This window comes from Lissotriton vulgaris, chromosome 6 (genome assembly GCF_964263255.1).
Source record: "Lissotriton vulgaris chromosome 6, aLisVul1.2, whole genome shotgun sequence".
Lineage (NCBI taxonomy): Eukaryota > Metazoa > Chordata > Amphibia > Caudata > Salamandridae > Lissotriton > Lissotriton vulgaris.
In genome coordinates, this window is record NC_141694.1 from 162,104,761 (window position 1) to 162,124,099 (window position 19,339).

Below are 19,339 nucleotides of genomic sequence, written 5' to 3' on the forward strand. Positions count from 1 at the left end.
CAGGTATGATTCTTTTTGTGGACAAAGGAAACCTTCTGGCACAAAAACATTTTTCCTCTACCTATGTGTGCTGCATAATGAAGCACACATAGAAAAAAGAAAAAAAAGGAGAAATAAAGATATTTCTTCTTGTTATTCCTTCCTAATGCCTCCCCTGAAGAGGGGTATGTTTTTGGCACTGCCTCAGAGTTACGATTCCTTATAAATCTAGGGAAGTGTCAAAAAGCTGTGGATGTTGCTGGGAACAGCCCCAGCAACACCCATTCCATGTCCCTTTAATGCAGAAAACTGTGTTAAAGGGAACGAAATTTATGAGGCAGCATTAAGCCAAAAAAAGTGGCTTAGTGCTGCCTGATAAATATGGAGCAGGTTTCTGCGCCACGGAACGTCACAAAAAGTTACGTTCCGGTGGTGCATGGGACCTCATAAATGAGGCCCTGAATGTTTTAAATAAGAGTCCTGCCTCGGGATGTCACTTCTTAATCCAACATGAGAAGTGATCCTGAAGATACACAATTTAAAGTAAAATTTCACACCTGGCTATCTTTTTTTCTAAGCTCTAGAGACAGGAAAGAGGCACTTTGTGAACAATTGTGCTTGTTATCTGGCATAGACTTGGAAGAGACCTCTGCCCTATGATAAACCACACCCTCTCCTCAGACAACTCAGAAAAAAACAGCACACAAAAAAACAGACAAAATGCACATTACACCATGTCTCTGGCCACTGTCACACACTCCTGCTGCTTGTCTGTAGATGTAGTGATACACACCAAGGAGAACAGCCTGTCCGACGGGTGCAGCCACAATGCTCCCTTGCATTATATATTGGAAGATAGTCATGATATATGTGAGCTGGGAGTTGCTAGCAGAATCCCACAGAGTCAGAGAGAGATGTTGCTGTCAATGCACTGTCAATGGATTTGGAGCCTTGCTCGAGGTCATATGGGGAGACCCATCCAGGCTCCTTTCCATGTGTCAGAGTTGCTCAAGGACTTATCGGGTTATGCACCCTGCCTACTTCCCCCTCTGTTTACTTTTGTGAGCCTGGAGGTGAGTAGTTTGGGCTCTCTTTTGAATTGATAGTGGGCGTGTGTTATAATCATAGTTAGTCTGAACTCACATATATTCTGTGTGATAAATGTATGAAAAGAAGAGGAATTCAAGGTGTTTACTTATCCTCATGATTAATCAGACTTTCATGTATACTTTAGAAATGCACTCACACAGAGGTGAATTAGTATTATGCAAAGGGATAACAAATTACATGTGTTTATTGATTTCTTTAATATTACACTCAATAACCCCTAGTAAATTAAGATTCACCACTTGGAACGCTATAATTGTGCTGAAAGTATTACTTATTTGTTTATAGATGTATTTTCCAGCTAAAGTTTGAATTAGTATTTTGCTTGCATTGTGGAATGTTGAATTCCCACTGAAGGTGGGTAACGTGGAATTGTAAAATTCTAGATATTTCGAAAAGAGTTTTCTCTTTACCTCTCATGCTGCTTAAATACCCATAGAGTCAGATAATTTAGGAGTATGGGTTCCAGCTCTCCCAAGCCCAGGGGCTTATTTACAAGCCCCTTGCGCCACTGGTACATCACTTTTCCCCATATTAAAAGTGACACACCAGCGGCACATAGGGCTTGTAAATAAGCCCCCCAAAGTGCAAAGGTTGAAACAGGCCCATAGTGGGACAGAAAATAGGCCCAGGCACCAAAATAAAACTCGCCCCCATTAGCAAAAAAAGACTGCTAAAGAAGTGGCCCACATTTGCAAATTATCCCATTTCGAACTCGCAAAGACACTTTATAGAGGTGTTTTGCATGTTAGTTAGGAACAAAGGCATTTGTGCTTGCTGCAGGCAATGTTTGTGGTAATAATAGTGCCTGCCACAGAAAAAACGGCTCAAAAGACAATAAAACAGTCCTACAAAACAGCCAAAAAACAGCCCTCCCACTGGCTTTTCAGACCAGCTTGTCATGCACTGCCTGATTGCCCTATAGGCTGGTCCGACCCAGGGTTGAAGTGTTTCACAAACCGCTGGGAGACTGTTCCGTGTAAAGGGGATAGACTTGGTCTTCGAACCTTTTATAAGACACAGTACTAAAGTCTCAGGGAGGATATCACCCACATCTCTCTCATGGTTCTCTTAATCATCAGCAATATAACATTGAAACCAGTAGCAGCTATGATGGCCATCACGTCACAGCAGTAGCCCTCTTAGGTGAGGTGATTGCCCTCAAGATCCAGTTGGGTTCACTGAATTATGATGTTTCTACAGACCATCTTTTATTCAGCAGTTGTTTAGCAAATCATGCATCCTCTCATGGACTAACCTGGAGCGACTCACGCAACATGAAGGATTGTTTTCAGTGAAACAATAGGGAGAATGTATTTTTATTTTTATTGAAAAATCTGCATTACACAGTGGAGGTCTTCACTGCTGCCCTTCCCTGCAAAGGCTAACGAGAAATCTATCAACATGCAGCTAACTAGGCTTCTGGAGAACCACAACCTACTGAACCCCTTCCAATCCAGGTACAGATCAAACTACAGCACTGAGACAGCACTAATCACAGCCACGGATGACATCAGAATGTTGCTAGACCATGGTGAAACAGCAGCCCTCATCCTCCTTGACCTCTCTGCTGCCTTCAACACCTTATCCCACCACACACTGATAAACAGACACCACCAGATCAGAATCCAAGGAGCAGCCCTCACGTGGATCGCATCCTACCTCACAGGAGGAATGCTGCAGATCATCTTCCCTCCCTCCCTACTTCTCGCTTCATAAGAACATCACCTTCGGTGTGCCTCAAGGCCCATCCCTTAGATCAACGCACTTCAATGTATACTTGATACCCCTGGCCAACATCATCAGGAGCAGGCAGCGTGATCTCGCAGCATGATCCCATGGCACCTCAAGGTCCTCACAAGTGAAGCAGTCGTGCTTTACAAATCCTTATTGATTGATTGATTGATTGAAGCGGAGACCAAGTAAAAGATGCTGGGTGGGGCAAAAGTGCAATTTCCCATGTTAATTCTCTTAGGAAATTTGGATCTCTGATACAGAAAAAACAGCTGCATGAATTTACAGCCCATTTGGCAAAAGTTAGAACTTTACTTGGGAAGTGTGCCTTTTTGTGTAAATCCATTCAGTAGTTTTGGAGAAATGAACGTTCAAAAAGATGCTCGAGTGGGCTTGACGGGGTTAAAGCTGATAAAAAAATAGAGATATCTTCTGGACCATTGGTGACAACATATGCTCTGATTGGCCCATTTGATATGGATGGACGAATCCTGATTGGCTGCTCACAATATAGAGCATATGTTGTGGAAGCCATTACAGAACTCTTGGAAAATGAAAAAAAGTTCTAATATTAGAGCAGGTTGGGCACACCCTGACCCCAGGGCCATGGTGGGGTGGGGAACAGGAAACGTAAAGATACTCTTCCTGGCAGCTATAGGGATTCACCACCACCATCTCTTATCTTGTTTCATCTACTTTGCAATGTCAGCTGCACTTCCATTCACCAGGTACCAAGCTGTAAACTCAGTTTTCAATATACTGTCTGTATTCTGTATTGTGTGATCTTAATGACCCAGTGAGACTGTCTATATCACATATATGAAGCGCACTGGTGTTTGCAATTTACTACACAAACACTGATAAATAAATTTTAAAAAACAAAGTGAATTACATGTTACTTGCTAGAAAAGTAAAGAGTAGTGTAGTCAACAATGCAGAGTGTGCATGTTTTACACCAATCTATTTGAATGAAAAATGCCTGACCTATTTAAGAGTATAGGTCTAGGCTGTTGGTGCTCCTGCAGTCTGTGATCATTGCCAGTGTTGCAGTAGTTTGCTGGGTGTATGTTTACTTGCATCAGGTGAACATTTTAGTCTGCATCACTCTACATCCTGTGTAACTCATGTAATGTGAGTTGGCATTGCTTGGTGTTATGTGCTGCTGGTAAAAATCTGTTCTTTGCGTGGCACATGGGGATGTGTAACTGATCAAATGTGAGAAGGTATGGCATTTGATTACATGCTAATAATAAAGAGATGATGGACGGAGCGCTGAAACGCTGAAACTTTTCACACAATCACCCGAGTCACAGATCTGGGTTGACTCCATCATCATTCTTTAGCTCACTTCGCCACTCAAGTTCAGACCCAGCCATATCCAATTCAGGCTTGACCATGTTCCTCATGGGAACAGTCCAGCCCGAACTGCCAAACCAGTTCTTACCTGGACATGAAACAAGCATCTTGGTACATGTCTCGGGGTAACACCCCTCATCAGCCTGCCTAGCTTGAATTCAGTGGCAAAGTGAGCAAAGGACCCACTTCTGGGCATACCCTACCATCTTAGGCTGAGCAAAGTAAACAAAAAGAGCTGATGGACGGATCGCTCAAACTTTTCAGACACTCAACGCCAGTCACAGATCTGTGTTTTATCCATCACCATTCTTTATTTATTTATTTATTTAAATGCTTATAGAGCGCCAGAATCGAACCCAAGGGTTATCTCCGCGCTATGGCCGCAAGCACAGGTGACTGAAAAGCAACAGTACCGATGAACTGATGATGCGTAGTGAGGAGATGGAAGGCTTATAAAGCAGTGAACAGATTGGTCTTTAGTGCTTTCCTGAATGTAAGGTGGTGGGAGATCTGTCTGAGGCTAAGGGGCAGATTGTTCCACAGAGTTGGCCCCACTGAGGAGAGGGCGCGGCCACCTTGTCTGGTCTTTTTAATGAAAGGAGAATTAAGCAGGAGCTGGTTGCTGGACCGTAGATCACGTTCCGGTCTGTAAGGATGAAATAGTTGGGCTAGGTAGCTGGGGCCATTTCCAAAAAGGCATCTGTGGACAGTACAACAGATCTTGAATTTGATCCGTTGACGTACCGTGAGCCAGTGAAGTTCTCTCAACAGGGGTCCAGAAGGAGTTCTAGGGGGGGCGTTCAGAATCAATCTGGCCGCCGTGTTCTGGACCACCTGCAGCCTATTGATGGCATCCTCATTGGCTAGTATCAGGAGCCCATTGCAATAGTCAAGACGACTTATTACAAGGGTCTGTACCAGTGTCTTCCTATAGATGTCAGGTAGAAGAGGGAAGATACGTCTGAGTAAGCCAATGGTATGGAAACAGGCTCCAGCAATCACGTTCGCGTGATCCTTTAGGGTTAGGTTTTGATCCAGTTTCACTCCTAGGTTTTTTATAGTAGACTTTGGGGAAGGTACTGGTCCCAGGTCTTGGGGCCACCAGTCGGGAGACCAGAGCATGCTAGCTTTACCGAAAAGCATCACCTCTGTCTTCCCGACGTTGCACTGGAGGTAGTTGGAGGCCATCCAGTTAGAGATGGCCCTCATGCCTTCCGCAAAGTTTTCCCTAACATTAGCATTGAGGGCATGGAAAGGGAAGAGGAGTTGGGTGTCGTCGGCATACGACACTGGTGTGAATCCGTACTTCCTCACAATCTCAGCAAGGGGGGCCACATACACATTGAACAATGTGGGGCTTAGGCATGAGCCCTGTGGCACCCCTTTGGTGAGCTCCCTAGTGATGGAATGATAGGGGCCCAAGCTGACAGATTGTGTACGCCCAGATAGGAAACTCTCCAGCCATGCAAGCACCTGGCCTCTAATGCCCACTCCTTGTAGTCTGTTCAACAGGATCTTATGAGACACAGTATCAAAAGCTGCAGACAGGTCTAACAGCACCAGAATCATTGATCCTCCTCTCTCCTGTGACATCTTGATGTTGTCGGTCACGGAGAGGAGAGCAGATTCGGTGCTGTAGTTGGGCCTGAACCCAGATTGAGATTGGTCCAGGCCCCCTGTCGCTTCTATAAAGCTGGAAATCTGAGAGTTAGCAAATTTCTCAGCCAACTTAGTCAGGAGGGGCAGCAGAGAAATAGGGCGAAGGTTGGAGAGTTCTGTCCAGGGGGAGGTGGTGTTTTTGCGTATCGGATTCACAACTGCCTCTTTCCACTGTTGCGGGAGTTTACCCTCTGTGAAAGAGAGATTGAGGATCTTCATGATGATAGGACATAGTAAGCTGCTCAGGTTATTAGTTACTCTGGCAGGGAGAAGATCACGAGGGGAACCAGATTTCACATTACTCAGAAGGGTAAGTATATCACTTTCTGTGACTTCCACTGCATTCAATCAAGCCCGGCTGATTATTATTTGTGTATTGATTAGTCAGTGTTGGTGGTTGAGAGTTGTTGGTGTGAAATCTTGTCCACTACGGTGTTTCAATGTGAGGAGCGTCAGCGAGCTGTCATTATGTGGCGAGTGTTTTTTGTGCTCTGGGGTGCTTCTTTTGATGTGCAAGAGGGGTCACCATGTTTATTTGGCCAATGGCCAGATACATTGCATGCCAGTTGGATGATTCAGCTAATACACGATCATGTTGCAGAGAGAAGATCTGAGTTATTCCAAGGTTCTTGTCCTTTTTGAAGTTAGGATAGCTATGCGATGTTTATGGTTGTTTTCCGAGTTGCTGCGTTCCCGAGGTGAGTGTTTTGTGGAGTAGATTGTTTCAGGGTGCGCTTGATTATTGTAAATGATTTCCGTTTATTTTTGTATTAGTGGAAGGATAGTTTTTATGTGCCTGTTTGTTGTATTGTATTTATGCGTGTTGTGTATGACGGTGAGATATGAGAGAATGCCGTGATTATTGGGTCTGGCTTTCAGGTTACCATGTTTTTTTAAATATACAAACAGCAGGCTATGCCCCCACCCAGTGCAGCATTGCTCTCTCACCTCATGCTGTAGGATATTGGTGTATCATTCCAGCAACCAGGAAGTACTCTCTTTGGAATGGATGCGGTCATATTTTACATCTGGAAACTACAGCGAATCTTCATGCTGTTTTCACATTCAATTATTTATCTCTCATGTATTTCATACAGAAAGCAGTTCTTTTTGCAAATTCTTTCTTCGGCATTGGTAAAGCAATAGAGCAGGCTGCTTTAATGTGAAAAACATCAGTTGTGCAAGAAACGTGCAGATCATTTCTGTCTCTGTGTATATGCGTTGGAATGTTACAAGTTGTTATCTTGGCTTTGCCAATGCTCGTTTTTATGTGCTTTCAGTTAATACATTGTTGGAGGATGAGAACGGATACACCTTTGGGAATGTTCTTTATTACTGCTGTTGATTTTCCACATTGAGCCTCCTGACCTATTTCTGTAAATACCCAAATTGAACTAATTGTAAAGGTCCTGACAATGCACCTTTTCAAATGGGGCCAGATGTACAAAGCCTTTTTGTGGTCGCTATTGGGCCAGTTGTGACCAAAAAAGGCTTTTACTGATGTATCACACCAGCATTCACAGAATCGTAATTTGTGTTTGTGACCACATAGCGATTTGGCATTTGGAAGGGGCGTGTTTAGGGTGGCCTTTCCAAATGCTGAATAGGAATGGTATGAATTAATGTTTTCCAACCAAATTCCGGTTGCAAAACATTAATGTTACCAACTCCTCAAAGGAGGAGGTAAGCCAATCGCAAGGACCTCTTTCCCTTTGGGAATGTTCCCAAAAATATTTTTAAGAGTAGGCAGTCTTGCAATGGAACACTGATTACTCTTGAAATATGAAAATGACACAAATATATATTTTTTAAAGAAATCCCATTTCCTTGTAACAAAATTGGGCTGAATGTAGGGAAAAATAAATGCTTTATTTAAAAGCAATCACAGATATGGTGCTCTACTGACCTCAGTAGGCCACCATCCCTGTCATGGCTGTGATTCCTGTGGGTCACAATTTGTGTCCTGCTTCATTAATTATGATATAATATATATGAAGTAGTTTGAATAGTGACCCACTTCGAATCGGTAATAACTTAAAATGTTAGTGCCCCCTTTCTGAGTGAGAAGCTGAGCTCAGCCTTAACATTCTATTGCATACTCTAAGTGTTATTATTTTTTAATAATTTGTTTTGCAAAGTGCTGGCTTGTGATGGAAGTGACTTCATAGCACTGCTGTCACGGAGAGTGACAGTCAAAACTGTTAAAAAATTCCTTTCTGTAAATGGACAGATTTGCTAAATGTGTACAGTCCCAAAAGTTCTGATTCAGAGTTGGTAACTCCAAAAATGTTTTTTCTTATGAATGAATCCTATTTTAAGACTTGGTTTACTGACCCCTAAAATTGAATTGCAGCTCCATACTGATTTGGTATTTGGAAGGGGCTGTTCCTTCCAAATAATAAAGCAGTATGATGTGTACCAATTTTTTGTGACCGAAATATGGTTGCATATAATCAAAATATTACCAGCATCCAAGCTGGGATTGTATTGCAGTCGCAAAAAGGAAGAGATCCCCTTGGAGTCCCCTCCTCTTAGTGCATTAAAAAAAAAGTTTGTTAGGGAGCAGGCAATGGTCCAGGGAACCACTACCAATTTTCAAACACACCTTTAAAAAGAAGTACACTTTTTAATGCAGCCCCATTTCCTTAAGGAAAATGGCCTACATTTAAAAAAAACTACTTTATTTCAAATCAATCACAGATATGGTGGTCTGCTGATCCCAGAAAGCCTATATACAAAATCCAGGGTTTAGCCCTAATTTCCCCAACGCAGCTGGGCAAAAGCATATAGAAGCAAAAACATAAAAAAGATGTGTGGGGATCAATCTGAGAAATTACAAGGTAGGAAAAACTGTATTAGTTCCTCCAGGTGGGAGCCTAGTCCCTAGGGAATTACTTTGAATATTTCATCCACTCACCAAACTTTCCACCATTTTTTCACACCAGTTTTTATGTCTTTTTTTCTTAATTTTTCACAGAAACATTAAACATAAAACATAGGAAACACCATATTTAAAAAGTGTTACTAGTTCCTTCTTAACCATTCATCCTAATCCTGGTTGCGAAACAATACAAATATGTAGGCAATCCAATGGGAGATAGTCCATTACACACAAGTGTGAGGGATACTTCCAACTCCACTCAGTCCATGTGATGTGTGTATTTGTAAATTAATACATATAGGGCCAGATGTAGGAGACCAAATACCGGTCGGTAACGGCCGATTTCGGCCGTTACCGACCGGTATTTGGTTTGACATGTAGGGGGTTTGAGATTTACAGAATCGGTAAATTTACCGAATCGGTAAAATACTGAATCAGTAAATGGACCCGATTCTGTAAATCCAGCTGTAGGTGGCACAGTAAACAGTGCCACAGGCCCTTAAGAATTAGTTATTTACCACCCAATACTATTGGGTGGTAAATAACGAATTCCTGTGTACATCCACATATGTGCATGTACACCTGTGCCATGTGGCACACATACATGCCCTAGGGGCACACATACATGCCCTTAGGGCATGTATGTGTGACACATGACACACACACCAGAAACAGGGGTGCTACAGGGTGTCAAAGTGACACCCTGTCCCCCTTGGCAATTCGGTATTTTTACTGATTCGGTAATTACCGAACCGGTATTTGCCATATATTCCCATGGGCTTCAAGGCCCATAGGAATCAATGGCAAATACCGATTTGGTAATTACCGAATCGGTAAATACCGAATCCTACAGATTTGGTATTTGATACCGAATGATTACCTACATTAGATTTACTGATTTATGAATACCAAATTGGTAAAATTTGGTATTTATGAATCGGTAAATCTAATTTACCTACATCTAGCCCATAATCTTTAATTCATTAGACTTCTCCTCATCTTCTGGTTGACGCGTTTCGGCCCACTGATTTGGGCCTCATCAGGACATGGGCAATAAAAGAAAGAAAAAAAACCTATAAAACAATTTTGCACAAATCAATATCTTATATACTGTGCATTGCTTATTTGAAATGCCACACCTCTCATGCATGTAAAAATGCAAGTCCTTGAAATCCATATTGACTTAGAACCACAAACACTCATGAAAAATAGGGGGACAGAACTTCGTAAAGATAATATCACCTTGTGGCCTGCTTGCCATGGTGTACAGAGGGAACCCCAGAAAGCCACCATCCCTGTGATGGTCTACACCATAGTGAGTAGTCTTTTTAACTGACCGCATTAATAATCATGAGGATAATTGTGAGGTAGGATGAATTATGACCCAGTACAATTCTGAATTTTATGAACTGACTTATTGGTACATAGTTTGGTTCATTAAAATCTTTCCTGAGCACAAATTGCAACCAATATTTTGTGAACTGTTGTTGGTACCTCTTGCCCTTTGATAGATGATTGCATTAAGGTAGGCCAGTAGTCCCGTGGAGATGCAAACGGGGCAGTCGCTTACAAAAGTCATTTTGCATTGGACTTAAGCCTCTCTCTCACATGTTCATGCAGGTCTGGTGGATTCATATGCAGTCACCCTGGAACAAGCTACCAGGGCCCAGGAGCTGTTCCACTGTGACTTATCTGCCAGACCCTCGTGATTGCACTCTTGCCATCTGGACCAGTTTGCGCAATTACATGTGGTCTGCTTGAGCCACAATGTATGCTTCCTGGAAATGTTTGCACAAAGCTTGTAATTGTATCTCTGGCCCATCGGTACAGCTATCAGTGGTGCAGCAGGTGCAGTGACACCAGAGGCCTGAGACCAATGCTTTATTTTACAACCTAATTGCTTAGGGGGTATTTTCATTGCTTGCACTGGGGTTAATGACACCCTAGCTGCCCTGAACCCCTTTTAGCACCAGGTAAAAATGATAGGTGCAAAAATGGGCCAAAATCCTCTTATGCCGAAGTGTAACTCTTCACAGATTTAGTACAAACAAATATAATCTCACACAGCAAAAGTTTTGGATTAAAGCTGTGAATATTTTAAGAATTGGTAACAACAGGTCAGCAGAAAGTTGTGCTGTGAAGCCAAACCTAAAAAGTACATTAATAATATTTCTATTCTGAATTGCATTGAGAGACCGTAGCTGAAATAGACACTTCCAAGATGGTTCAGAGGCACAGAATAAGCCAGTGCTTCTTCCAACACACAGATTTCGTGCATCATTGTAATCCGGTGCAAAAAGGAGTCCAGAGAGCTACCTTTTATCCTGTCCATGTACATTTGCACATAAACTGTAACGTGACTTGTCCCAGAAATGCCCTAGGGGGTTTTAGAGTAAATGGAGATTTGCACTCTGGGGTCGATGCTCCTGGTAGTCTAAACGGACTATTTTGTTTTCTACTACTTTGATTAAAAACCTAAACTACATGACCCAGAATGCAAGATGTTGACAACTAAAATGTAAGCTGGGTCGGACTGGCCTATGGGGCAATCTGGCAGTGCCTGGAAGGGCTGGTCTGACAGGTCAGTGGGTGGGCCTGTTTTTAATTTCCCGATATTGTCACAAACATTGCCTGCAGCAAGCACAAATGCATGCTGTCTTCCATACCCTGCAAATCACTGAGGCCACCTTTACCATCAATGTTAAGCTTCCTTACTTGCTATATTTCTTGAGCTAATGTATAAACATTCAAGTAACTCATTAGTGTCCCTCTGTTACAGGGACTGATAACAAATAGCCGTTACATTTACAAAAATTGCGCCAACCACACGGGCCTTTGGCGCTTTTCATGACTTGCGCCCGCACATAGATGCATTCAATAGCTTTTTCGCCCACGGATAGTGTGGACTGGCTGCAAGATGGCGAACTCACCTTCTTTTTAAATGAGTAACTTCAGTTAATGTGTAACTGCAGCTAAATATATGGTATGATGAAACCCTGAGTGATGTCAGCCCTGCCAAGTTCAGGCCCAGAGGGCACTGTCTCCTGATAAACTAAACCTCCTTTGCAGAAATTTCTCAATAAATACAGTAAAAGCATGTCTGCTGTTTAATTGTATCAGGTCTGCTCTCCAGACTTCTATGTGAGTTTTAAGGCTTCATAAGATTAGCTTTGGTAGCGTGCAGAAGGTGGAGCGGTAAACAGATGTCAGTGGTGCCCCTGTCCCACAACAGATGTGAACTAAACAGTGATGGGTGGAATGCTTCAATTAAACCCAGCCAATGGTAATTACTTGGGGTCGCATTCCAGTCCATCATTATTTTGCTCACCATGCCATCTCTGATTCGACTGAGCCATATGCAAATCAGTCTTGGTCCTTCCCCAATAGGAACAGTCCAGCCCCATCTGCCAAACCAGAACCTCTCTGAAACAGAACACAGCAACCCAACACCGGTGTCACCCTGATTTGTTCTCATAAATCAGGTGCAGCTTGGTTCCAATGGCACAGTGATCAGGGGGGGCCAACTCCGTCAAGCCCCCACCCACACTCAGATCAAGGCCAATGAATATCTGTGAGCTTTGGGAGCATGAGGGCCACTCATCAAATTCTGCAGATAGACTCCATCATTTTGTGTTCTGCCACTGAATTCAGGCATTCCATCCATCACAATGTTGTTGTTGCAGTTGATGCCTTAAGTGTGACAGTAATGCCCAGATGTGGGCCCCAAGCTCACTGTGCAATACTACTCAAGCTACACCCTACTATTAATCACCAGGTAGGGCAAAGCCTGCCAGTCTGGGCTTGCTTGTGGTTCCTTCTCGATGGGGCCTTGCCAAGCACTTCAGTCAGACTGTTCCTAAGAGAAGCAGGGTCAGTACTGATCTGGATACGGCTGGCCCTTCCCTAGAGTGACATGGTGGGAGAAAAACGATGGACTAGAATGTGACCCAGGCAATTGAGCTTGGCTCAGATTAGTTCAAACATTCCATCCATCACCTTGTTGTTGCAGTTGATGTCCTAAGTGCCACAGCTATGCCCAGATGTGGGTCTCGTGCTCACTGTGCCATAGGACTCAAGCTAACCACATCTGGTGAACCTCAAGTAGAGTGAAACTGTCCTGTCGTTGTTTGTGGTCTCTTCTAGAGGAGACCTCATATGAAAGTGTGGAGTTTGGGGACTGACTGTTCCTATGAGGAGCAGCAGAGTCCTTACTGATTTGCAGAGGCAGGGCTTTGTCTAGGGTGGCATGAAGGGTGAAAAATGATGGACGGGAATGCGGCCTCAAGCAATTACCCGTGGCTCAGATTAATTTAATAATTTCATCCATGACCTTGTGCTTCTTACAACTGCCCTACGATAGGACAGCTGTGCCGTAGATGCTATGTCTATAGTATGAGGGGGCGGGCAGTTGAATAAGAAGTGAGGTGTCGCTCGTTACCAGATCCTATTTACGGCAGATATTGTCACCTTAGAATCCTGTTTTGGCGACCATGGCACTGTAATCCTGCAGTGTACTGAAGCTGCGAAACGTCGCACATGGTGTGACACTGTACACACTCTGCGCGGCCCTGAGCAGCAGCTGGCACGCGACTGAGAGGAGACTGCACAACATTGTGTCAGATGGTCTGCGTGACTCTCTTTTTTCTCCTAGTAGTAATCCATACAACAAATAATAGAGGCTCTGCTCTGCGTAATGGTTCAGTGGGCTCTTCCTATCATCTAGGCCTCATCCCTAAGAGAGCCTTGAGCTAGGTGCAGACTGCTCAAGGGTATGGGAATGGATGGGAGCTTTCAGCCTGGGCCCAGTGGCAAAGGTGTCATCCTTCTAGCCTTGTATAAAAGAAGCTCTGGAATATAGAGAGGATGCAGAATGACTCCAAATTTCAGCTAAATTCTGGTTTGGGCTGGCCATTCTTTCCATTAGCATTTTCCTGGGAGGGCTGGGTCCTTTGGAGGCTAGTTTTGTAGGCCAAGGGCTGTTACTGTTGTCACTTCCTTCAGGTCCTCAAGATTAGTTTAACTGTAACAGTCACAGCGGGGCTTCAGCAGTGCTTAAGTTGTAAAAAAAAAAAAAAGCACCAGGGCCCTCTTCAGGCGGCCACTGCAGCTTGCACCACCCATTGCCATGCCAGCGCAGCCAAATGCACAACTGCTAACCTTCACACTCCTCAACGTGGGGCAATGCAGACTATTCCAGGCCCTCAAAGGTATAAAAAGAGCTTGGAAGGAAGGAATTGTTTTGACTGCAGAATATTTTTGCAGCTGTTCTTCTGCTCATACTTAAATTACACAAACAGCGCCACCACGTGGCAGACTATCATAGAAGCCGGTGTTGACAATAAAGGGACGGTGTCGAGCACCGAAAAACATAGGCTCAAATTTAGCACTGGGCTTGAGAGACAGAGTGGAAAAAGAGAGGAAAGCAACAGAAAATGGATGGATGGAAGGAGAGAGAGGAAAGGAAGAGATTGGAGCTGGGCTTGGCATTTTGTCATTGCTCCTTTTGTTTCCCAATCCAGCCATGACTGAATGACCAGGAATGTGCCTTAGTCAGACTAGGTTGAAGGAGGGAGCCGGATACTACTGCCCATAGACTGATGAGCACTGAATGTCTGTACACCAAAGGCTGAGTGACTATGAACTAGTGTCAAGCACACAGAGTTTCTGTCTTGGAGAAGTACTAATTTCTTCTATTCGAGGCCCGAGTATTTCCTGATTCACACAGAAACAGTGGGGCATGTTACCGAGGTGTGCGTTGCAAAACGTATTGCCGGATTTCATCGCCTAATTAGCGCGCAATTATCAATGCGCATCAGGCAGGCGATTAGAAATCCGGCGATAGTCGGCGATATGGCACATTAGCGCATGAAAACAAACTTTGTGTTCATGCGCTAATGTGGGCCTTGATAATATGGGGGGGGGGGTGGATTCAGCTATATGATCCACACCCCCATGTTAACAATGGCTAAAGCCTGGTCGGAGCAGGCGTTGGGAGACCTGCGATAAATGAGTTTATCGCAGGTTTTTGTCTCCCAACGCCTGCCTTGGTAATAGGGTGTTCCCACCTCCAACCACATATTACATGTGGTTGGACGTGGGAACGCCCACTTTGCATGTCATTAGCGATATTTATCGCCGACATGCAAAGTGGGCTCTGCACAGGCTTTAAAGTGCCCTTGGTAATAGGGCTCTAGCTGTATCGCGGCTTTCTCGGCACAATTCGCTGAGAAAGCGGCGATACTAGCCCTTGGTAATATACCCCAGTGTTTCCAGCGTCACTGCGAGTTAAAAGTGATGCATTAATTTCACATTGTGTATAATATTACCCTACCTTTGGCATTGCACCGCACAAACTCCAATCTGGTCAAATTTCTGAGTGCAAAGGAATGTAGAATTAGAAATGATCAAAGGACTTGAAAGCAGAAATTCGGAATACAACAGTACCAATGTACCCTCAAATTACATAGCTGTGGTATTGGCAGGACAACTGAATGTATGCGATTATGCAGCCACTGCATGTTCCACATAATTATGGATGTATTGCCTTTTACACGTAATCCACCATCTCCTGTATAATCTGCATATTTTAACAACAACAAAATTCTAGTTCAAACTGATTAAAAGTTACTTGAAAAGTTGGGACGTGTTCACGTGCAATGAAAGGCTAACCTGTCATCTTTCAGTTGCATTTCAGTATATGGTTGTTAAACTGGTACTAACAAGGTGAACATTGCCCGGCCGTATTACAAAGTGTAAAGATGTCAAAATAATGACAAATGTGACACCTTATGCCGCATAATTTGCCTTTTGTTGCTGCATAATTAAGGCAATTTTGCAGCATACTTTGCTGCTCCCCTGATGTATAATTCCAGTGGCCCTGGGCATTCGTAATTCTGGTGCGGGAACATACATCTGGTAGCCCTAGCCTGATGGAATGAAGAGCTCAGAAATGATCATTACCGTATACTTAGCATTGTGAGGGTATGTGAGCCTACTATATAGGAAGCATTGCTCCGTGAACGGGCGCTGAGGCACTTGATAACATGAATGAAGGTATTTTGTTGGCAGGTTTCATTGAAGTGAGTGTAAAATGGGAACTGTGTGCACACAGTTTTTGTAGTCTGATGCTGCATGGAAACGCTATAAAGCAACAAAAAAAATGCTATTTCATTTGAAAAAGAGGGGTGTCTCTAAAGTAGACTTTCGCTCAAAATCTGAAGAGCGATATTTATAATATTTAAATATTTGTAACGTGAATGTTTCATAATTTGAAGTGCCACAGGGGCGGATCCAATGAATTATACTGTAAACATCTGTTTCTTGAAGAAAAGTGTTGCTTTATGCCATACTAAAAGTGCAACGGTCCAGCTGTTTAAAAAAATAACCCATAAACTTCAGCTTGAAGTTTGACTGATGCACCATTTTATTTCAGGTGAACATTTCCCTGAACTTCTGCGGCAGATGGTCTGAGAATTCCAGCTGGTCTTGCGGACACCCGCCACGAGATGGCGACAACGTCACAGTAGAGAGAGGCCAGAACCTGCTGCTTGATACCAGCACCAAGGTCCTCAATCTGCTGCACGTGAAAGGTTTGCTTTTTCCATCCAAATCAGTAAAATACCCATTTGGCTAATATGCTAATAGGCTGCTCTCTATTTTCAGTCGAAGTCAATGGTATAATTACAACTTCGGTTCATAATATTGGGAGAGCTCGGTAACAGAAATGTGGGTCATACCTTGGCAATCTTTTGTGAATTGGTGCACATCGAGTGCTTTGAAGAGGAAACGAATGCACTGATTATAATATTATAGAGGGCGCCTCTATTTCAGAGCAGTGTTGTCTATATCTCATTAACTAAATGAAATCGAAAATGTTCTCAGTTTAATGTAGGCGCTTTAGAACAGTGGTCTTCAAACTTTTTCAATCCGGCGCCCCCCCCTCACCCACACCTCTCTCCCCCAGTGAAAACAAAAAACATAGTGGGACACCCCTCAACATTTTTCACAAATATTCCTGACAATTGCCAATGTTTAAATATGCCTAGAATTATTGAAACATTGCAGTTAAATTGTGTTAATATTTTAAAAATGCAATAAAATACATGAAACATACTATTTTGGTCAGCCAGGCCTAAGGTGTAAAAGTATCCATAGTCTGACTATCAGACATGGGGGTTTTGAAGAATATTTGGAGTCCCTTCCCTTGTGGCACATAACCGCAGCTAGGATATAAATGGCGAAACATGTTAATGTCCTATTACTTACCGGTAATCTTCATTACTCCGTCCCGTTGTCCTCGTCCCCTTCATACTAACAAGTGAGATAACCTATCTCCATGACAGAAAAAAGAAAAGTAGGAATGCTGGTACACCCCTCCCATGGGAGTACATGAGGGTACATTACCCAGCATTCCTCCTGAACCACCAAGCCCCAGATGAGGGCCGGAAAGCCCGGGAGGGAGGGAGGGATGGTATGAAGGGGGCGAGGACAACGGGACCTGGAGTAATGAAGATTACCGGTAAGTAATAGGACATTACCCCCAAGTCCCTCATGTTCTTGTCCACTTCATACTAATAAGTGAGAATACCCAAGCAGCAACCAGCCATCATCACACAACAAACCACCAGGACACAGAACCACAGCAAACCCAGCAGTTTCTTGAAAACAGCACAACATCAAAGACAAATAGGGAATCAGGAACACACAGCCCGTAGAAACCCCAAACCAAAGTTAGTGTCATCCCCCAGAGCATTTTGAATCCGGTAATGCCTAACAAAGGTATTGGCAGAGGCCCAAGTAGCGGCCCTACAAATCTCAGAAAGGGATACACCACAAACCTCCGCCCAGGACCAGGCACCCCCACACACCTCACACCCACTGAGCCCGCAGAGTCGAGACAGACAAACGTCTCTCGAACCCATCCCAAAGGAACTGAAGAACATCAGGCAAAGGACAAACCAAAGGAGACAATGCCAGACCGAGACACCAACGCTCGAAATTCCCCCAATGCCTGCCATAGGACTGAAGAGTAGAAGGCTTCCGGGACTGCTGCATAGCCAAAGCTAAATGCTCGGAGAGACCCCTATTCCTCCACCCCTGCCTCTCAACCTCCAAACCGACAGCCGAAGCCGCCAGAGGGACAACATCAGAGAGGACCGCAAGGGAGACGGAGGGAAGGGAAAGAACCAAGGACCCTGAACTGCCAATAGCTTCATAGTTGGAAACCACGACCGGCAGGGCTAGAAGGGCACCACCACCACCACCTCCCGATCCCCAATCACCAGCCGAGACAGAAAACGAGAGATCAGAGCAAGGGGAGGAAATGCATACAGCCGGCGAGAAGGCCAAGGGAGGGTCAGAGCATCCACCCCCCCAAGACCCCTCCTGAAGAACCCGGGAGAAGAACCGGGGTAGCAGAGCATTGAGCCGGGAAGCAAAGAGGTCCAGAAAGGGAAGACCAAACCTCACGTACACCAGACGAAAGGCCACCGGAGATAAGGCCAACTTCAGGGAGGCAGGAAAAAAACGACTGAGGGCATCCGCCACCCCATTGTCCACCCCCTGGACATGTACAGCCAGCAGAGACAGAAGATGGCCCTCTGCCCAGCAAAACAACAGGGACGCCACTGCATTCAGGGACCGAGACCGGATACCCCCCTGGGTATTCATGTAGGCCACGGTCACTGAGTTGTCCGACCGAACCAACACATGCTGGTGCAACAGCTGGCTCCAAAACCCCATGACAGCGCGACACACCGCGGACAACTCTCGCCAGTTCGAGGACCGCCGACCCTCCAGCAGGGACCAATGACCCTGAAGGAACTCCGACCCCAAAGTCGCCCCCAGCCCATAGCACTGGCATCCGTCGTAAGGACCACCGGAGGCGGAGACTGCAGTGGCAAGCCCCTGGCCAGATTGTCCGACAGAGTCCACAAGCGCAGGGCAGGAAGGATCAACAGAGACACCGGAACCAAAAGGGACAAATCCCAGACAAAGGATCCCACCGAGGCAACAGGTAAGACCAAAGAGGCCGAAGATGGAAACGCGCCCAAGGCACAGTGAACACCGTAGCCGCCGTTAGACCTCGAAGGCGCAACCAAAGACGGACCGGGAAGGACCGACCCACCAGAAACCGATGAGCTAGGGAACACAAGGTCACTGCCCGAGCAACCGGCAGGAAGACCTGATTCAGATCCATGCGGAAACGCGCCCGAATGAAAGTCAGGTCCTGAGACATTAGAAGTTGACATTTGGGGAGATTCAACAGGAACCCATGAGCCTGCAAGGCTGAACACACCAACACCTGATCCCTCAACAACCGAACCTTGGAGGGAGCATGAAGGAGCCAGTTGTCCAGATAAGAGTATACCATCATTCCCTGAAGGTGCAAGTAAGCCACTAAGGGAGCCACCACCTTGGTAAACACCCGGAGCCGACCTCAGGCTGAATGGAAGAACCTGGAACTGGTAACGGACCCCCAGAAGACAAAACCTCAGGAAAGGACAAGAAAGGGGTTGGACCGGCACATGTTAATAGGCATCCTGAAGGTCCAGAATGCACATGTAATGACCCAGGAGAACCAGGAGAATCACCCGCTGAAGAGTCTCCATCTTGAATGAAACC

At 44.7% G+C, this 19,339-nt stretch overlaps 1 protein-coding gene across 1 annotated transcript in view; it reads left to right on the forward strand.

Annotated features, from left to right (window-relative positions):
- The window catches only part of PKHD1 (PKHD1 ciliary IPT domain containing fibrocystin/polyductin), a 2,083,594-nt gene that overhangs the window by 1,118,233 nt on the left and 946,022 nt on the right, over positions 1-19,339 (forward strand). Inside the window, exon 36 of the mRNA XM_086926200.1 lies at positions 16,149-16,305. Within this exon, the coding sequence (XP_086782326.1) occupies positions 16,149-16,305 (157 nt within the window). The remainder of the gene's footprint in view (positions 1-16,148; positions 16,306-19,339) is intronic.